At 39.7% G+C, this 21581-nt stretch overlaps 1 protein-coding gene across 3 annotated transcripts in view; it reads right to left on the bottom strand.

The window, feature by feature from the left end:
• The window catches only part of LOC121946567 (helicase ARIP4-like), a 78203-nt gene that overhangs the window by 30253 nt on the left and 26369 nt on the right, over positions 1 to 21581 (bottom strand). Inside the window, exon 1 of one of the 3 annotated variants that reach the window (XM_042491190.1) lies at positions 12548 to 12697. The exons of 1 other annotated variant lie outside the window; for it this stretch is intronic. In XM_042491190.1, coding sequence (XP_042347124.1) covers positions 12548 to 12551 — 4 coding nt within the window. In that variant the 5' untranslated portion in view covers positions 12552 to 12697. Of the gene's footprint in view, positions 1 to 9642; positions 9921 to 12547; positions 12698 to 21581 lie in introns of those variants that run through there. One more of the 3 variants, XM_042491189.1, reaches the window with a different exon arrangement.

Here is a 21581-nt window from a genome sequence, read left to right as displayed (position 1 = left end):
CCTGGATACTGAAATAAATTAAATGACAGAAGTGGACAGTCTGTCTGTGTCTCGACCTCTTACTGTCTACGCAAGCAGATTATATATGACGCAGATATTTACTACAACACTGCGGAGAATCCTCCACGTCACACATTTCTCTCTCTCTCTCTCTCACACACACGCGCACACACACACACACACACACACACACACACACACACAGAGGACAAACGGTCTGATTATCCAACACAGATGGGGGGATTCCGGGAAGTAGACAGAAAATGGACGGCTAGAGAATTCGTTGTAACAGCAATTTCTGCAGTTTTGGGAAGAAAAATAATTCTGAAGCCTCTCTACTAGGAACTATTAATATATGTATTCTCTCATGGTTATTCAACATGCTTTGGAAAACTTAATGAGGATTGTGCAAGAGCTGACTTTTGCAATGCCTGTGAGGGGGAGGGCGCAGCTTTTGTTGCAAAAAGTCTTGGGCAAAATGCCAAGTTTGAAATTGAGAGTTTCTGAAGACGTAATCATTGATTAATGATCCCATTAATGCCTCCTTATGTCATTAGTGTGTAATCTCTTAAAGAAACAGAATCAATAAATGTGCAACTGTTTGCCACATCTGCTTTGTTTTTTTTTACTTTTGAAAAATAAAAAATTGACTATTATTATTTATTTAGAGTTTTTTTCACATAGAGTTTAAAAATAGAATTTAAAAGAAAGTTAGATTTTTTTATTTTAAAACACCATTAAATTTAAAATATGTCATTATTATTATTTAAAGTAAGAGGAGGACCTTGTTTAAATTAACTAGTGGTTGGCATCTTACAGCGGCAAAGACAACAACCTTTAAGGTAAGGGTAAGTTGTGGTGGTCAATAAATTTAAGTGAAATCCTGTTTGAAATGATATAATACTTAAAAAAAAAAAACAGGGCATATTTCTCTGAAAGTTGGTAAAAATGAGCCTCTGCTATGAAATAGCCAAAATATACACATTACATCTTTACACCTCATTTATTTTATCAATTCATTGTTTTTCTACGGTACATGGACCTGCTTGTGTACATATCTTTATCATAGTTGTATCATTCTGTTGAAATCTTAATTCGTGAAATCAAATACAGCAGAATTACAGTTTTTGATTATCTGACCCCGTCCTCCTCTCCGTCCTCACATCTGTCCTTTCCTGTTTCTCATTTTCTCACCTCTTACTTGTCTGACTCTACCTGCCAAAACCTTTCTCTCCATCCACCTCCTCCTTAATTACCCTGCTGCACTTGTCTGAATTTAATCTTCATTTCTCCTCCCTACCTCTCCTCGGCATTCACTTGCCACTTCTTCTCCGAACCTTTATTCGTCAAGAGGAGCAGAGTGACCTCTTGCAATATTACGTGTTAGTTCTTCTCATTTCTCTTCCTGTCTCATCTCCCACCTTTCCTCCTTTTCCCCTGTACTCTCATCCACGTACGTGTTTGAGCGTGCTCATTGGGCTGCTGTGTCCTCTTTGTTACATAATGTGATCAGTTATAAAACACAGAATAACACCTCACACAGCAGGAAGACGTTTTGGAGACATTTGGAATGCTTCTCTCATTATGAGGTGTAATTACATCCGTCTGACTGACAGATTGATCGCTTTGGCTGAAAGGATGACATCACTTCACAATATAGTACGTTCTTTGGTAATGTCAAACTGCAAAGACTGCTGAAGAATTTGAAAATAACAGAATACTGTACACTGTGTTTGTACCTTGAAACTTGGAAAATTGGTAGAAATATGTAATATGCATCTGTATTTTAATATAGTTCAGTAAGTTTTTTATAGAGTAATGTTAAGACAAAGCATGGCACATTAGTGATAAACTTGTTACTTGTCTTATTTTCCACCATTGTATATGATTTTAAGATATCCAGCTAATTACAATACAGACAAAAAGGACAAAAAACAGTCGGGCAATAAGTTGTACTATACTTTTTCTACATATGAAGGTGAGAAAAAATTGATCTTAGAAAACAAATAGTTAAAAAAGAGTTGAGGGCAAACATAGGATTTCTATGTTAAGAACACAACAATTTTGGGCTGTCGAGCTTCTCTTTCCCTAACTGCTGCGTTGTGTCCCGCACCTTTGGCCATCATCAGCTAATTTTCCACCAATTGAGCATTTTGACTATGTGGTTGAAATCAGTGAATAAAATCACTCGCATTGGCAGTTCAGTTCAGTGCATGAGAAGATGTGTAGAAGAGAGGAAAGTAAACAAATAGCTAAATTGTTAACTTGTTATTGAGGAAAAGATGTTTTTGCCACTGAGTTGTTTAGTAGAAATGTGTTCTGGTGGTTTGTGTCGTGGTTCACTGGTGCATGGTTAATATGCTTTGTTCTTTCATCGCATTGTGTTGTTAATGTGCTAACTGGCTTGCTATAGTCAAGACTTTTCTTCAAGTTTCTGTGTTTGAATGACGATTACAGACCATTGCTGTATGCGTTATTTTCTCTCACGCAGGTGCAGAGCATATGTACTTGGTTGAAGCCTTTGCAATGTGTTCATGTGCAACTTTTTGGCCGAGACAGTCGCTTACGTTGCCACTAATTCTTTGATGTGTTGGTTTAGTGTTTTGGGTCTTTAGAGATTTCGTTAATATGAGGAACAAAGAGGTTTCTCTTCATTTCAAATGGCAGAACTGAAGAAAACCCCAATAAATCCCACTTCCAATGAGACAGTTCAATTATTCTAGTTGTAACCTTGCATGAGAATAAGGCACTCGCAGCTAAATATAATCAATTCTCCAACTAACACATCATTCCTTTTCATTTTCAGCTAAAATGATTTCTGGATCTCCCTGCAAACATACCCCTAACATCTAGAATCAAATCTGGATTTTCTAGTTCTTGAAAAGTCCTACAGAAAGACAATCTATTGAGACAAAACACACGCACAAGAAGGTAAAATGTGAACTGAAATGTGATGGAAAAATGTAAAACACAGACGTCAGAAAACAGGAAGCTTGGTTTTATCTGACAGTAACCTGCTGTATCGGATCCAACAGGTTTTTTTGTGTTAAAAGGACAAAAATGGAGATGGGTCACGGATGATTATTGAGGTGTTATTGGGGTCAGTAGGTTGTGTTAAAAGTCGAGGTCAACATGCAGCACTCTAAACTTCTCTTATTGTCCCTTTTATTTCCAACTCAAGGCGCCTCAAGGGGATGCTGCACACACTGAAACGACCTGCTCTATTAAGAGTCCCATTTGCACACACACACACACACACACACACACACACACACACACACACACACACACACACACACACACACACACACACACACAGTCAGAGTCTCACTCAGACAGAAAGTTGCTCTCTAACAGACAGACAGGCCACAGACGCTGAGGCTGGTCGGACGAGGGGGGACGCTTATGTAACCGCTGCCTCTGGCTGTTACACAACCAGCATGTTCACAAGAACCTCACGTCCTGTACGCACACACAAAGATGTACCGCGTCACAGACTCGCAGAACACACTCGAAAGAGCTGGCAGACAAACACAGTGACATTTAAAGAACACCTAGAGTTCTAGACACACACTTTCAAATACACAGTTGCAGATATGCTGTGATGAGTGTGTCCGTCCTGTGTTTGTGACACAGTGTGTGTGTGTGTGTGTGTGTGTGTGTGTATTGTCAGTGCTAGGATTTTTTTTGCCTCGCCCCTGCTGTTGAGCAGAGTTCATAATGTTCTCTTACTTTTACAACTGCTTTCCAAACCGCAGCAACGAAAAAATATCTGATGATATCAGGTGGACGGATTCGAGCAGTCAGACAGACAGACTGATAACCAGAAAAATAGGAAGATAAACAGATCAATAAATCAATAAAGAAGAAGACAGACTACAAAAGTAAACTGTCACAGTCACAAATAATGTGCTAAATCTGGCTGGAGTGATAAATGGTCAAGAACTGTCCATTTAACAGTAGAAACTCTGAACAAATGTCACTTTTCTTACTTGTTGCTGACAGATGTAACACAATAATTCATCAACTGTATGAATGTTTGTTCTACACACTCTCTTGCACTTCATCGCTTTCTCGTTTCAACTCATCACAGTGCCTGCAGGGGTGAACTGAGGAGAAATATCACAAAGATCAGATGCGGAGACAAAAACCGCGGGTTAAAAAAAAAAAAAGAAAAAACAAAAAGAAGCCAAAACCAAAGAAAAAATACTTGTGGAAAAACAGTTGTGGTTTACTTCTGAAGACAAACTGAGATTTAACCGGGTTACATAACTTGCCTTGACAAAGACAAAAAATCGAAAGACTAATACAGATCTCGACATGACAACACACCATGCGCGCACGCACACACACACTCACTCACTCTCTCACACACACACACACACACACACACACACACAGATCTGACTGACACACACACCTCTCTTATGTAACAGACTGCCCTGAATGAGTTATTAAGGCTGCATTATTAGAGCGAGGCAGGTGAGTTATGAAACCCTCCCACTGTGTGAGTGTGTGTGAGTGTGTGTGTGTGTGTGTGTGTGTGTGTGTGTGTGTGTGTGTGTTTCAGAGGAACGATGAGGAGGTGAGACAAACACGACAAAGACTGAAGAGAGAGGCAGAGAGAGAAGGTCGAGAGACAATGACTGTGTGATAGAGCGAGAGCAGCAGAGGGGTGAGGTGAGGTACAACGCTCTGTTTGTAGGCCAGTGTGTCACTGCTGCTGAGGAGGAGGAGGAGTAGGAGGAGGAAGAGGAGCACAAACACACGTCTGGAGGCTACCATCCATTACCACAGTACTGGTCATACTATAGCCTGTTATATAAACCCTGGCAGCATTCGGGACTCTGCGCATACTTTCAGCCTCAGAGAAATCTGACCTACTTAAAGCCAAACCATCAAAACCTTTAAAGCTCCGCAAAAATGTCTGTCATCGTACTACTCACAGGCATTTTACTCTGAATCTGTTGGTGCCTTATCAGACTAAGAGTATCTCGTTGTCTGAACTGCATGTGTAAAAGTATAAGTTACTTGAGTTACGATAGGGTGTTTCAATACTGGCACATGTACCTGGTAGTTAAAAACAATGGTGCTCCCAGAAACTTTGCACAGGGGTGGCCATGAACTCACTGAAAATCTCACATAGGCTAGTGGAAAAGTATGTCACTGTGAAAATTGAAGAATCACACACTGATATAAATTCTTATTTTATGGTTAAAGGTTCTGTATATACATTTAGAGCATTAATATGGCAGAAAATGGCTATTTGTTATGTAAAGATACAGTAGTGATGAGCAGAGAATTAAGTCATGCTCCCTCTGTGTGTGTTGTAGTCTGAGCTTCTCTGTTTTTTTGCTTGATTGCTTGCTTGTTGGTTTGTTTGTTTTTGCATGTTAGTGCATGTGATTCCATGTGAGTGTATCAGACTGGCTAGCTAATTGCTGGCGCTCTCTGCGGCGCTGACACAGCAGTTACTCCTGGTAAGTGTAACACCCACCCTATGGTTGCTCCCCACATTGCAGATGTTAGCTCTGTCAGCACTCATATTGTTGTTAGCACCGTTAGCTGCTAGCTGCGGGATCAGCAACCTCCATGTTGCGAGCCGAGTGCATTTGATCCCAGCTCAGACTCTGAATCATAGATATTGCACACAGCTCCTTTAACATTTCGAAGTGTCATTTTAAATTCCACAACAATCCTGTCAAAAATGTGATATGTATTCGTATATACATATGTCTGGAGATTAATTGTTGTTTACATAGGTCCTTGTAATTGTTCTTTTCCTCAAAAGACAAATATACAGCTTTAATTTGAGGGAGTAAGCAATAAGAAGTGTTAGAAACAACAACAACAAAAATTACTGGCATCAAGTCTACTCACGTTTAAATACACCACACAATGACCTCTGGTTATTATTATTTTTATTTCATGAAGGGGGGCTAGTTTTTGAGCCAGTGGATTTATCAGGGTGGCCATGGCCCCCCTGGCCACCCTGTGTCATAAAGAGCACTGTATTGTGATAGTATACTGAATATGTTATCGCTTAGCTTAGGAGATAAAATGAATAAATGATCTATCAGCGACCATGAATTTCTTTAACTGAATGAAACGATTGTACTTTTTACCTCTACAAGCTACCCTGTGACAAAAAGTTTTTGATATGTGTTGTTGTTTGAAACACTGAAACAGGAATTTGCCACTCTTTTCTCGACAGCCCGTAGGTAAGTGATCATGGATGTTATCATTCAGCTGTTAGTACACATCGGTAGGACGAGAACGTCAAACATTACTTAACATTCTGTCATCCGTGATGTATTTTCAACACAATTTCTATTCAGTAACTTCTTGTAGGACAGAGAGGACAACAGCAAGTAATATGTTAGATATTTAAGCTTTAACGTTAAATAATAAACCATCATCATCTTAGAAGTAAGGTTTTGCACAAATAAAGGCTCTACAGGTTTTGTAACAAGGTGCTGTTGTAATCAGGTGGTATTTGGTTGCCAAGTGAAATAATGTGATTGTAATGTAACACTATACAGCACTGCAGCCATTTAATGAGACGGAGAGAGACAGACAGAGAGAAGGGTGAACAAGGTAAGACAGAGGATTTTTTTTATGTGCTGTAGCAAGAGAAACCAGCCAAGGAGAGGGAAAAAAAACAGAGATAGAGATAAAATCTGCATTTATGGGGATCACATCTATAATCTATAAGACTAAAAAGCCAGAGGAGGAGACAAACAGAAAGAGAAGACGCAGAGAGGAAAAGGGGAGGGGGGGAACAGAGTGAATAGCATCGTGCAGTGCCGAGATGAAAAAAAAAAACATGTTGCTGAACAAAGACAACTTATAAAAGGGGGAAATTTACATTGAAGGGGAACAAAGAGCAGCTATATGATCTGACAGGCAAAAACAGAGGGATCAAAAAACCCAAACGTTTGACAAAGGCGACATCAGGGGACTGGGAATGAGAGCCATGTGGCCAAACCAGTGAAGCCTACATCCTCTGAGCTGTGGTGTTATGAAAGCATCCAGACTACACGTGTTCCCGGTGTTTGGCTCGACCCGGCGCTGGTCTGAACTGGACAGGTTGTCCTGCCCTGCGTGCCGAGGCCAATTACAACCAAACAGAGCATGCCGAGAAAAAAAAAAAGAACTAGTACAAAAAGCTCCTTCCTGCTTTATTGTATCACAGAGGTGCTGCCGCGGTTTAACTGTGGCACTTTTTTTTCTTTCCACAATAAGCACTTCGTCACTGATGGACAGATTGTTCTCACTCAGGAAGATGTGCCAAAACACACACACACACACAAACACACCCTGTACAATAGCTTTGAGGGAGGACAGTGTGTTCTTTTAGCTTTTATCACTATGCACCATGCCACGTTTGCACCGATGACAAGGAATCTAGTGTCTCTTTCCACAACGAGACAAACACTCAGCGCTATCCCAAGAATTACGAGCATGCAGACATCGGCCATTTCTTCATAAAAGGATCCCAGTGAACGCTATTCATGCCAACACAGCAAGAGGCACACAAAGTGGAACATGGTGCACCCGGTGCAAAACCAGAACTAACAAGATGTGCACTCGGAGAGTGCAGACCTCTGTCAAGGCCTAATGCCCTATCTTACAGTGTTAAATGAAAAAGTGAAAAGTGAAAATTTGTTTATCTGCCCGTTGATTCAGATCTGCTCGGACGTTTAATGGCGTCTTCCTTGGCATATGCTATACCCTTCCATCAGCTTTTATGAAAATCGGGTCAGTAATTTTTTTGTAATCTTGCTGAGACACAGACACAGAATCAGAAACATAACCTCGTAGGTGAAAGTACTGATAACCTGTTTATACAGCATAACAAGTCCAAGTGCTGACTATGACACATCTTTGTTTGAACTCTTCAACTATTCGACAGCAGTTACATTGTTACGTAATCTACAGCCCAAGGATAAATAAGTTTTAACTGCTTTTCTAACCTTCAGTTAGAAAGTTACATTGTTTTGTCTCCGGCACACTGGATTTGAAATGAAACAATGACTCTAAGTGTTGTGGCTTTAACTTGAGTGTTCCCATCTATATTGAATGAACACTGAAGGACGTTCAGTACAATGCAACAGGAAAACAATGCAAGAGAGGTTTTTTGGGGCCAAAGATCAGACTCATGACCTTAATCCACCTAATCATCTTTTACCATCTGAGGGTCTGCATCTGTGAGTCATTGTGAATCCACAAACAAACAAAAAATAAATAAGGCAAACCTTACAGTAAACAATTGGACATGAAAAACTAAAATAGAAATTACATTAATATAAAAACAGGCTTCTGCAAATAAGAGAATATGAGCACAAACTAGTTTAGGATCGTCACCTCCGTCTTACAATTACGATGCTTCTTTGAGGTCATCATCTTTTCAACATCATCAAAATTCCAAAAACATCTCTCAAGAGTCTTTCTCTTTCTGTCTCAGAATATATGTGAGTGTTTCAAGAGTCAAATTTGTTGTTAAATCATTTAACCAACAGCTGAGAGAGGGGCAACTCTCCTTCCAGCAGAGTGAAATCAAGAGCCTCATCTGTGGCAAACTCAGGTCTACCATCCCTTTCAGGAGAAAACACACACAACCTTGGACTTACTGGGGTACTAGGGATGAGGTTTTTCGAGAGAAAAACCACACCACCGACCTCCAAAATTTTTCATCACAAAACATTCCCACAAGCACTGATACAAAGTGCCTTGCTGTGTATTTTAACTTTTCCTCAAAGAGTGTACTTTCATTCATCCAGATAAACTGCAGACTGCGGCGGCGCTCTGTCCCTGCCTGCCTCCTCACGCGCTTACCCCCCTAACCCACTGGTCTGTTGAACCATTTGTTTTCCTGCCTCCACATGCTCACACTTACAGCGTGGCCCAATCCTGCCCCGATCTACCAATCACGCAACGGCATTGGTTTAGGTAACCGTAGAAACAGCCAATGGGAGAAGCGGGCCTGAGACAACAACGCAAGTGAGGCAGCTGGGCACGCGTGGGAGATGCCGGCTAAAAGATGGAGGGAGGGCTGACCGACAAAAAGGAGAAAATGGGTTAAAGCGCACACAGGGAGAGGATATGGATGACTATGACTGAGAGAAGGGAAATTAATAAAAGGTAGAAGTGCAGAGAGAAAAAAAAGGGAGAGAGGAAGAAAGATGAAATGTGCATGCTAAGTAGGTATGGATTCAGTGTTACACAACAACATTAAGTAACGTAACAGGCGTCAATCAACTATTGCTGCATGTTGTAGACACTTCTGAGGGTTTTAAAAATATCAAAGTTGTATTTTTTCTGCTCATCATGTCCTCTTAATCCCACATTCATCTCCTCTCTAGTTTTCATCCATGCTGCTTTTCTCTAACAGGATGCTGCTGGGCGTGCTCATTATTTCATAAGATGAATTTCATATTCGGCTGCTTTCTGCACAGCACTTCTTTCTGTTCCTTGAAGCATTGCCCCATGTTAAACCTCTTTGCACCCCCTGTATATCCTCTCTATGCTACTTCCAGATTTCTCTCCCTGTCTCTCCTGTTTCTTGCAAACTTTCTAACCCTTTCCTCAAAATGCATTTGGAAACCCTACCACAAGGGTCACGTTCATGATGTCACCTACCTGCGAATGACTCTGATTCGTCCAGGAGTAGCATGGTTATCGAGTAAAAGAGAAGAGCCGGTCTTCTCTGCTTTCCTTTGCCCTCTCCTCTTTTATCTCTTGCTCTGGAACTCCCTGTCAAACTCCCTAAACCGCCTCAAAGAAAAACTTGAAAAAGAAGTAAACAGGAGGTGTTTTCTCCTTTGCTCAGCCTCGTTTTACACTCGGCTGCTCTTTAATCTACTGCCTCAGTGACTGACTGACTCACTGACTACTAGCAGACCGTTGTGCGTGGTCCTCTCTGCTCAATGTGAATGTGAGGCTAAGGCAGGCAGGAGGGCTGGCAGCTGAAAAACTTACATAACCCTTCATGCTGGAGCTGGGGCCCTGCTGAGGGGGACTCCTACGGCTGATCATCCCTCATCCCCCCCCCTCCCCTTAACTAAAAGAAAAAAAACCTATCCTCCATAACACACTGAGGAATACGGAGCATGTACGGAAGCAGTTGCCCACACTGTCATGCCGCCTGTTAGTATGTTTGTTGGTCAGTAACACAAAAAGTGATTCCAGAAAATGTTTTTTAAATGCAAATACCACAACTATGTTTGTCTTTGGATGGTATGAAAGATCACTTATACAGAAAACTGCTTAAAAAATGTTTGAAAGTATAAAAATGTGACAGATTTTCAGTTAAACCAGATTGAATTTCATAGAAACACAAACGACTAGCTGTCCTGACAAGAATTTCATTGTTTGGAGTACTTCATCAAACCGGTACTTCCTCTCACACATGAGCGCTTGTATACAACAAAGGTGGAGCCCCAGTGACCCAGACAGGCAGCCTGTATGTGTAGCCTATATGTGTGTGTTTGTGTGTGTGTGTGTTCAAATCTTTATTTTAAATCTTTATTTTAAATCTTTATCTGTGCGTGCGTGCGGCAGAATGAAGGGCACAGAGGAGGAATGCGGTCGCAGAAATTTGTATCAAGGTCACGGAAACACCTGCACACTGACTCCAAAAGACTTTAAAGTTGCACAACCCATGCAAAATCTTTCATTGTGAAACCAAGTACATGGTAATCCTTGGTGGTGAGACGTTGATGTTTTTGAGCAAACACTGTATTTTAAAGGTAATTTACACTAAACTTAGTCTTTCTTCTGGTGTGTCAAACACAGCTTAAAAAAGCAAAGCACTCACAACCTCCCATTGTTACTGAAAGAGATCTGCCCCTGCTCAAAACAGCCAACATGTTACTCATGAAACTACAATATCAGCAGTCATCATAACAATAATTGAAACCAGATTTAAAAAAAACTCCCTAACCCATACCATATCCATCTCTGCATTAGAAGTAACTTTAGCCCCAGACTAAACAACCCTGACTCCTTGAAACTACATTCACAAAATAGTTTTCATAGTTATGTTCTGGTGACAATATAATCGTCGCCTGGGTTATGTTCAAAGAAAACTCTCAGTCAAACACGACATTTATATACCGCTCTGGTTTCACAGGGAAGTAGTCAAGGTGTTTGGCAGATGTATAAAGGTCAAAATTGTGAATCCACGTTTGTTTATGTACCCTTTTCTGTCGTTAAACAAGAAAAACACTTGACTGTGATTCTGGTTAAGTGTTAATAGAAAATGTCATCAGGAAATAAAAAATGCTGTAGTCACTACTAGTAAATAGTGGCTTGCAAGATTGCCGGTTTAGGCAGTAAACAACTAAAATATGTTGTCACTGAACATTTTGCAACTTGCCAGATACGCGATGTCATCAACATTTCCTCACTATATATAAAGAAAAAGTAATTAGCTTGGCATTACGTTTCCCTCAAAACATATTTGCTGTTTGAAATGTTTTGTATATAAATGTAATTTCTAGGAGACATGGCTGGACTAACTCTCACATTAGAGTAAATTTAAGTCTTAAAGAAGTTTTTCCACAATCTTTATGAAGTTTCGCTCCTGCTATGTGTGTTGTAATCTGTGTTTGGTTTGATAGACAGCTCGGCCGAGCATATATGACACGCTAGCTAACTGCCAGAGCTCTGCATTGCACTTATACAGCAGTTAACACTGATATCAGAATTTCATCACCAGCACCAAAATCCGGTTTCGGAAATCTGCACCATTCCCTGCTTGCCACTGGCTCAGCTACCTCCATTTTGATAACTGTGTGCAGACAATCCTGCCCCAAAACTGAATTATAGATCTGCTCTGAACTATGCTTATAGGTCAGTTAACATAAATGCTGTAGAACAAGTACAACAGCAAACTGGAAGTTATTCAGGAAGAGAGTACAACATGTCCAAAAGCATGTTTGTCTGAATTCTTCGGATTTATTCAATTTGTTAACAATTTATGGTTAAAGTTGAACGCTGTTATGAGAACGTACAAAGCAGACACTTCTCCCTGAAGTAAGTGGCTCATTGCTCCAATAATTAAAGCTACTTATATTATCAAAACTGATTGTGAATGGAATAAAAGATCAAATTTTGTTAAGGCATGTTCTAGAAACAGCCACTGTCCACATAGCTGTAGTCTTCATGCCAGTTTCTGCGTAAAAAGAGGAAATTTTGCCAACAAAAATGAAGTTTTATCCAAGTAAACTTGCATTAACATCATTGTGATTTGAGACGAGGATACTTTTTTTGGGGGGGGAACAACGACAACTATTGCATCTATTTCATAACATGCCTTATGAAACCTTTTAGCTTTGCTCTGCCTGAGTGGCCTGGGCCACAGACTTGGCACTGCACCACATGTAGGTCAGTGTGATAGTGCTGCCTGAATACATGCACTGAGAAGAAGACTGACAGCAGAGGAGATATTGGTACTGAGAGACATGAGAGAAAACAGATGTGTGAAAACTAAACTATGTCAACTAACCAGAGTCACACATTGAACAAGGTTTAAGCTACTCACCCATGTCATGTGCTTGTAAGTAGTTTTTTGTCTCCTACTCTGGTGAGAGATCCATGCCTCCTCTACACTTTCTAAAAACTTACTCCAGCTTTTGTGTGTTCCTCCTACATGCTGCAAACACACTTCCTCAGTGTCCCGTCCAAACCGAGCGTGTCAAAGTGTGTATGAGAGAGAGTGTGTGTGTGCGAGGCTCCCTACATCTAGCTCTGGTCCCGTTTCGCAGCTCTATCGGTGCTCCAGTGAGGACAGAAGGCCATTGGGACAATTACAAAACAATGAGTCGCTTAAAAGCTGCCCCAGCCTGTCGTGTGTAGAAAACCCCCCGCTTGTGCTGGTTTTCCTGTCTACTTCCTCCTCCTCTTCCCTCTCATTTTCCCCTCCCCCCTCGCCAACTGACACAGGAGTGAGTGTGATGTCAGCAAGTCACGCCCCTCCAGAGAGGCTGACTTAGGTAACAGGGGTAATGGGGTTCAACCAGGAAGAGATCGTCAGACACACAGAAAGAGGAATAAAAGATGGGAAAAGGGAGAAAAGAGAGAAAAGAAAGAGTCTTTATTTCAGCTTCTGGTCTTCCTATTATGTGGTCATTTCACTGGAATCTTGCAAAGGTCATGACTTTATCAACAATAACTGACACACAGAAAGATATCAAATCCTTTGAGACTGTCTGAAATTTGAGAGTGTGAAGACAAAATTGTGGGAATGAAAAGAAAGAAAAGAGAAACTGATTTAAACTGAAAGAGGAGGGGTGTAACCAGCCAAAGTCATCATTCTTGGACAAAGTTTTGTTGTCCATATATAAATCCCAACATTAATCACCATCCTAAGTCTGACAGACTGAGGTATAGAATAACTTACAAGCTGTTAAGGTCTCTCAAATCAAGCGTTGTTCATTTTAAACTAGTAAGTTCTGCAGGACAAGTAAATTCTACAGTATCTATGTGAAACTTTATGTTAAATTATGTTAAATACTCATGTTATTTGTGTTAAATTAATTGTTGTTGTCGGCATTAACATTTAAGCATGGTGGTTTGATGGACTGTAAATGCCTGATATATTGTGAGATTTTCCTGTTAATTTGTCAAAACCTTAGAATTTCCAAAAATATCAAAATACATTTATTTACATTTTAGTTCAGTTTAAAAATTAAAGTAAACTTTGTCTAATTTTCAGGCTTCAATATTAAAATAAAAAGCTTTTTTTATCTCTTGGATATTACATTATTGTGAACATGCAAAAGTTAGCTTGCAATTATACAATACACACACATATATACATACACACAGAAACCTAAAATGATAATATATGATTTAAATCTGAGCAACTACTTAGGCCTACCTATGACTGTGCTGAGTGTAATAAGGATATAGAAAAGCAGGGAAGGAACTGAAGAAAATAAAATAAAGAGAGAGAGAAGGTTAAAAAAAGGGCAAAAAGAAGCAGAGATGAATAAAGTCATGTGCTACTACTTTCTGGTCAGTGCACGCTTTGGAAAATTCTTGTTTGGCTTCACTGGATGGTATCGCACGTCGTAAACACCAATAAACACATCATAAACACCCCAAATGCCACAGACAGTAAATTTCCGCAACATGTTAATGTGAAAAACCATCAAAGCTGAGGATGGCGAGAGGAACAGCGAAGAATATCTATCTATCTATCTATCTGTCTATGTAGATATATATATATACATACACCAAGGTGAGAAAAAGGTGGAAGATACGCATGAAAGATGGGAGAAAGACAGAAAAGTGCATCAATAACCTTGGAGAAAAGAAAGAAAGGAAGGAGAGAAAGGATAACAGAAGAGGTACGAAATAGTAAGCTGAGGTCAAAAAAAGTCAAAAAAGTGAAATGATGATGCAATGAGTAAGAAAAAATATTAGGAAAGAATAGTCAGTGATAATGAGGGGAGGGGTCTGTTTCAAAACAATCCTGTGAACTCCAAGACCCATTTAAACCCTCGTTGGTGGTATGGGATTACACACACACACACACACACACACACGCACACACACACACACACACACACAGGGTGGAAGGTGAGAGCCTAGCAGTGTCACATGGCTACATATATTAACCAACATTGCTACGGAGCTTGGGGGAGGGGCTGCGGAGTGAGAAACACTGAGGTGGGGGAGGAGATAAGAGGAGGCGGTGACAACAGCAATGTGAGGCGAGGACTGCTGGGTGAAGCATGAACACACATACACACACACACACACACATTCACCTTTGCCACACTACCACAGTTCTGGTATCCAGCCACACCTCCTCCTGTGAGGAAGGAAAGCTCACATTTCACTGTTTACATAACCTACATTGACCAACAGAGAGAGAAGAATGTCATTTTTAACCAGACTTGTATTTTTGTCTACTGCTTCTGAGGAAAAAACAAAAGGAAACTTAATCACCTTATCAACAAGTTACGTTCCTTGACAACGAACCAATCCCATCACAGAAAGCTAACTGACTGTAATGTTTGGAGCGACTTCCATGACCTCAACTCAGATGCAATGTTTGCTGCTGTCTAATCAACACTGAAGGCGTTTTAGAGCAAAAAGAGAGCAAACTAGAGCCCTGGTTCACATTTACCAATGATGTCCTTCAAAACCAAGATAACAGAAATTCTACAAGGCTCAATGAATGAATTATTAGATAATAGTAAAGAAAAGCAGTTTAGTAGCTGTTGTGCAGATTTAAAATGAAAGGATTTCTTGTCCATGCTTTAGATAATCAGAGGTTCAAATGAAATACTGTTATCACATAACATTTGTCAGTGATGCTGCAGTTACTTATCAAACAATTATGTCATAACTTGAGTTACATAAGTTCTTCAAATATCTGCATAATGGGTAGATATAAAAAAATCAAACGTGCTGAAAACAGCGCTGCTGTCCAGTGGAGAAACTCTTTAGCTCGGGCAGTCTGTGCAGACTCTGAGGAGGAACAGGTTGTCAGATTTTAGGGACTACTCATCGCGAGGTATGACAATTATTTTAGTGATAAACACATCGTATAAGCTGGACGAGACTGTTGTAAAGCTGTAGTTTGGTGATTGATTGACTAGCGTTTGTTTGTTTTAGTGTGTTTGACCCATTTATTCACTAAATATACAGTGCTTAAGTGTTTGTTTTTTTCTTCATTTTTAGTCTGCCACTATCTTACGGTGACAACAATCCAGTGTTGTATATTACTAATATTAATATTATTTAGGCCCATTGACAAATTATTTTGAGGCAAATAATATCTACACTATGCAATGTTAGAATGTCCACCCTCTTTTATGTTGTTTGATATATTGTTATTATTTTAAGCAGTTATCGCCGACTGCATCTTGATTCTCCTGAGCCTTTTTCTGTGTTTACATATGTGGGATTATGTAAAATTTAATGTTATATTTCTAACTAATAATGAGCCACTTGACAATGAGTAAAGTGTAATAAATTACTTTAACTACTTACAAATATGATATTTGGGCCATTGTATGGCAGCCGCACCACTGGCCCAAAGCAAGCCTTGTTATAAAAAATAATCGTGTTATAAAAAAGGTTTTGTAATAATCACAAAACTGGTGAAAATACATGACTAGAATGATTTGGATTTTTTTTGTTTTGTTTTTATTGAACTTCTACATTATTTAAAGCCCCAGATTTATAGAGAATGCTAACATTTTAGAGTAAAACAAATCCATAATAAATCCAAAGCTTTTCAGCTCAATAGTTAAGTATTTACCAACAAATGTTTGGATTTGTAAGGATCATATCCGCCCTGTTATCATCCTCCTTTTGCTTCTATTACTAGCAGAATATAAAGTATAAAGCATGAGTGTATGAGTCTGTGGGTTGATCAGTGTGGTTCAGAAAACTCACCCACCAGAGACTCAGATCAGGGATTCTCCTCTCCTCACTGTTTCTAAAAAGAGAGCCCATGAGCCCATGTCAACGACACACGTCAGCTCTGACTCTACAGTCCACAGCTAACACGAGTCAAAACGCAGGTGGCAGGCGGCTTCACTGATGACTTATTTTATCTACTCTGACCCCGTTTGACTTTGAGGCAGAATGTTACCTGATCTGAAGTCTGCTCACACACACAAAACCTCATCTTTTTTCTCACACACACACTCAGTATGATCTGGCAGTCTGGTGTGTCAGTATGTGGACCAGCTGGTGTTACTGTATCACCACCTACACTTCACTCTGTGCAGCCCTTAATCAGGTCATACACGCACGCACACACACTCACACAAACACTTGCACACACACTGTTATGAAAGAGTTTTTTTTTGTTGTTCTTCTACACGACAATGTCAGAGGAGAAAGACTACTGAGAATTTGATCACAGTGATTCTTTTTATCAAATTTTATGTTTAACCGTATCCAATTTTATTATATTATATTATATTTCAATGATTGTCTTGGCTAAAGTAATTAGCCGCATTTACACTGCCAGTTCAAGGCAAGAATATCATGCCGTTATGCCGCCTTGCTGTTCTGTGTATAACATCCAATTGTGGGAAATGAGGACAGAGTTGTCTCACCTCTGAGCTGGTAACGCAGGAAGTAACAGCCCCGAAATGAGGTCTGTGTAAAATATAAACCCAGTAAAACATGACCATAGGCAACAAGGGTGTGACGTTTCGATTAAGCATTATTTTGGGATACTGTGGGAGATTTAAAAAGCTGCTTTCAGCAATTAGTGGCTAATTCAAAGGGGAAGAAGAGCTTTCGTAAATGTCTGTAAACTTTTAAAACAATGAGAGGCGGGAGCTCCTTACCCTCTGGGCAAAAAGAAAGTAAACAATTGGTGACATGTTAGGCCATTGTTGTTGTTAAGCAAGCTGCTGACGCATATATGTCAGACTAGATGCTGACACTGTCGTCTTACATTTCACGCCCGTTGCGCCTCTTTCACTTGCGTATAATCACACAGTTGAACAGAAAGACACCACTATCGTTCGGTTCTCTGTAAAAATGCAGGGGCACTGTAAAGAAGGGAATTGTTGCGGCACTATAGCACGATCTCTGTGTAAAAGCGACTAAATTTTGATGTGTACAAATGAAAATTTGAGTGTGTGTGAGAATAAGAAAAATTAATTGGATGTGCCTGTTACTGACTTTTTTTCAGTGAGGTGAGTGAGCTCTGATACTTGAAAATACACAGATTTCCTGAACTTGCTCTTTCACCACTTAAAAGACAAACGTTGGCTGTGGCAGGTCAAAGGCCTATTGGCCTGAGGGTAGAGGCTCCTCCTCTCTCACTGGTGGCCTGGTGTATCTGGTTGTCTATGTTCTTCCTAGCCTCAAAAGAAAGAAAAGGCCTTTATCTTGGTGGCTGGGATCCTTATTGATTCTCCTAGCTTTATTCTTGCAGTGCCGGGTGTGAAAATCCTATAGTATGTTCGGCTAGAAATTCCTCAGTATTTGAGGGATTACCTGGAATTTCCTCAGGCGTTTAAGGCAAAACAGTCTCTGCCTCTCCTTTCCCACTGGCAGCTGTGGCTCAGGTGGTAGAGCAGGTTGTCGAAAGGTTGGCGGTTTGATCCCCTGCTCCCTCAGTAAACATGTTAAAGTATCCTTGGGGCAAGATACTGAGCCCCAAATTGCTCCTGATGGCTGTTCCATCACTGTGTGAGTGTGTGTGAATGGTTAAAAACTGAGTAGCAGGTGGCACCTTGTGTGTTAGCCACCAGTGTGTGAAAGTGTGTGATTATAACAAGTTGTGTGTAAGTGCTTCAAGTGGTTAAAAAGACTAGAAAAGCGCTATACAAGTGAAAGTCCATTTATCATTTCATTTATGACTTAGTCAGTGTGCAGCATTCACGATCATCTGCTTAGTTGTGCTGACGTCCAGGAGTAAGCTGTTGTCCTGTCCTAACATCAGCGTGTCCTTAATATAACATAAGTATATTTAATATAATATATACGTTGATATAAGTATCGGATGGGACTCGTTATTGGCAGATATCCATTATCAATAGACTCGGCTTGGCATTGGGGCTGAAAAGACCCCCTCAGGATGATCATAGTAGTGGAGTGAAATCTGCTCTAATACACTGAAGGTAACACCTTTTCCCCTCACAAACATTTTTAGATCTTACACCCCATCGGGTGTGATACCATCATTGCTGAATTCTAACTATGTGAATGGTCTGTTAATTTCAGCTTTCTTAAACAGGCCTATTTAATAACAAATTCAATTGGGTCAGATTTTAAAAACAGGGAATAAATAGGAGGCCAGACATTTTTTAGCAGCCTGTTTGAAACTTTTTTTTTATTTTTTAAACCTTTGGTAACACACAAATTTTAAACAAATGCAAATGAATGTAGTAACAAAATAAAAAATGGATTTCATTCTGCTTTTAAATTAAGACAGTGACACTCACATATCTGACCCAAGACCATCATTAAGTGAAGGAACAGAATATTAAAGAGCTATCAATGCATAAAACCAATTCAAGGGCAATAACCCAAATCAATACAACACTCTCATCTCATCACCTCCTCACCTTACCTTACCTTACCTCACCTCACCTCACCTCACCTTACCTTACCTTGCCTCACCTCACCTCACCTCACCTCACCTTAACTTGCCTCAAACCTCATGATGTTTTTCACTGAGGTCATGGTGTTTAGAAAACGACCTAGAACATATTTTTTGACTATTTGACGGCAGCTCAGATATTGTGATGCTACCAAGCCATCACATGAGGAAACACCGCTTTGTTAAAGATATGATTGGCAGTGTTGCTATACAAATCCATATATCCTGCCCGAACTGCACGAGTAACTAAACAGAGATGAGAAGGAAGAGAGACAGCTTGCTCATTAGCTACTTCAGGACACTATATGTAGTTTACACATTAACTCATGCTGGTGTGTCAGATTTGTGTATACTGGGTGACTCGAAAGTTGCTTCTGGGCCAGATGTGGCTCAAAAGAGCATTTAGATTCTATTTACACCCCATCTGTTAGTAGTTTTTGTTGGCAGAAAGTTGCTATAAACAACCAGCAGACACAAGCGAACATTGGTTTGCATTTAAACTTATGTTTTTCCTTTTACCTCAGAAGTCTAAGTTCAATATCTTCAATATTTCCAACTCCAGAAAAAAACTTTCTATGTCTTTAACTGTCAAATGCTGCACTGTGCTCCCCAGCTATATCTATATATTGTTGGAAGAAAAGTTTTTGAGATTGCTGTGTATGTATCAAAAAACAAATGTCAGTAAAACATTGTGGACAAAGATGATCATCCTTCCTTCTGTTCATCAGGTGTTTGCTCCCCTCTAACTTTTTTCAGTTATGGTTGGCTGTTGGAAGTTGGACGTGAAAAATTCGCCCACAATCCCCCTTTCAAAAGAACTACCTGTTGTTCCACCGGTACAGTTTTGATGGAATGATGCATCTTGTCGCTGATTAAACCACCAGGTGTCTGTAACATTCGTGGGAGGAAACATGTTTACTTGTTTTTCTTCAGAGAGAGAGTGAGAGTGTACTCTGCTTACCCACGCCTACATGCAGGCGGGGGAGCAACAGGCTAATTAACAGACTATTACCCTCCTGCTCTCTGGAGTCAGAGCATGTGTGTGTGTGTGTGTACATGTGTGTGTGCGTGTATGTCTTATGAAAGATGTGACTAACCTCAGAACAGCCTCATCTGAGCTCAGAGAGCCAATAACATGCAGCACACACATCTCAATCTGTTCACACAGATTCTCTCCTACACACACACACACACACACACACACACACACACACATCAACACCCACACCCACACCCAGACAAACCTCAGGGTCGCCTCAGAATAGAGAAAGACAATACAGATACATTTAGCGAAATACAACTAATTTTATATCAGGATTGATTAGCATGTGTGTGTGTGTGTGTACATGTGTGTGTGCGTGTATGTCTTATGAAAGATGTGACTAACCTCAGAACAGCCTCATCTGAGCTCAGAGAGCCAATAACATGCAGCACACACATCTCAATCTGTTCACACAGATTCTCTCCTACACACACACACACACACACACACACACACATCTGATAAAACTATTATAGATAATCGTCGACTTCCAGTCCACGATTATGTATGGAAAAACTTAGGTGACGACTTGTAAAAATACCTGCATCAACATGAATGTCTGTTTATCAGAAATCCGAATTTTATACATGCTTGGAAAAACTTAGGTGACGACTTGTAAAAATACCTGCATCAACATGAATGTCTGTTTATCAGAAATCCGAATTTTATACATGCTTGGAAAAACTTAGGTGACGACTTGTAAAAATACCTGCATCAACATGAATGTCTGTTATGCAATCTCCATGACGACCTTAAACATCTACTGAGAGAAAACTAAAAGTGAGAAGCAAACTACATTTTTAACTTTATCTGCCATTTAAAAAACAAAAACAAAAATATAAAAAAACATCACTTTCTGTTCTTCACCAAAATTTCTCAAAAGAATTCAGGTATCAGATGCTAAGTGTTTTGATGATGATTGCGATATTAACAACCTTGAACTGTAATGATATTTTTACGTTTTAATACGTTTTACGTTTTAATGAATCGACAAATTGAAATTTTCTTCTGTTATTTTTGTAAGTGCTCATAATACTTCAAACCATACTTCATACATTTCCATATTCTATTTGTGAAGATGTTATGACATGTCTACTAAACTCACACTTGTTTTATTACTACTATGTATGTTCTTTTATTTTACTTTCTCTCTCTATATGCTGCTGAAACATGCATCCTTGTTTTTACAGTGTATTTTATCCTTATTTTATCTTGCTTTTACTAACATTATCAAGTAGATTTTATCCATTTGAAGATGCATTCTGTGTATTCTATTCTGATTTGATTTTATTTTTACATGCAGGTTTCATTATGTCTTTTATGTGTTTTGATGTGAGGCACTTGGTGCATTTAATGTCTTTCTTGTAAAGCACATCTGCTGCATTTCTTGCATGAAAGGTGTCAACCCACAACCCACAAGACACACAAAAAAGAAAGAATGTGAAT

This window comes from Plectropomus leopardus, chromosome 8 (assembly GCF_008729295.1).
Source record: "Plectropomus leopardus isolate mb chromosome 8, YSFRI_Pleo_2.0, whole genome shotgun sequence".
Classification (NCBI taxonomy): Eukaryota; Metazoa; Chordata; class Actinopteri; order Perciformes; family Serranidae; genus Plectropomus; species Plectropomus leopardus.
Note: the sequence above shows the minus strand (reverse complement) of the source record. Positions and strands in the feature narration are given on the sequence as shown.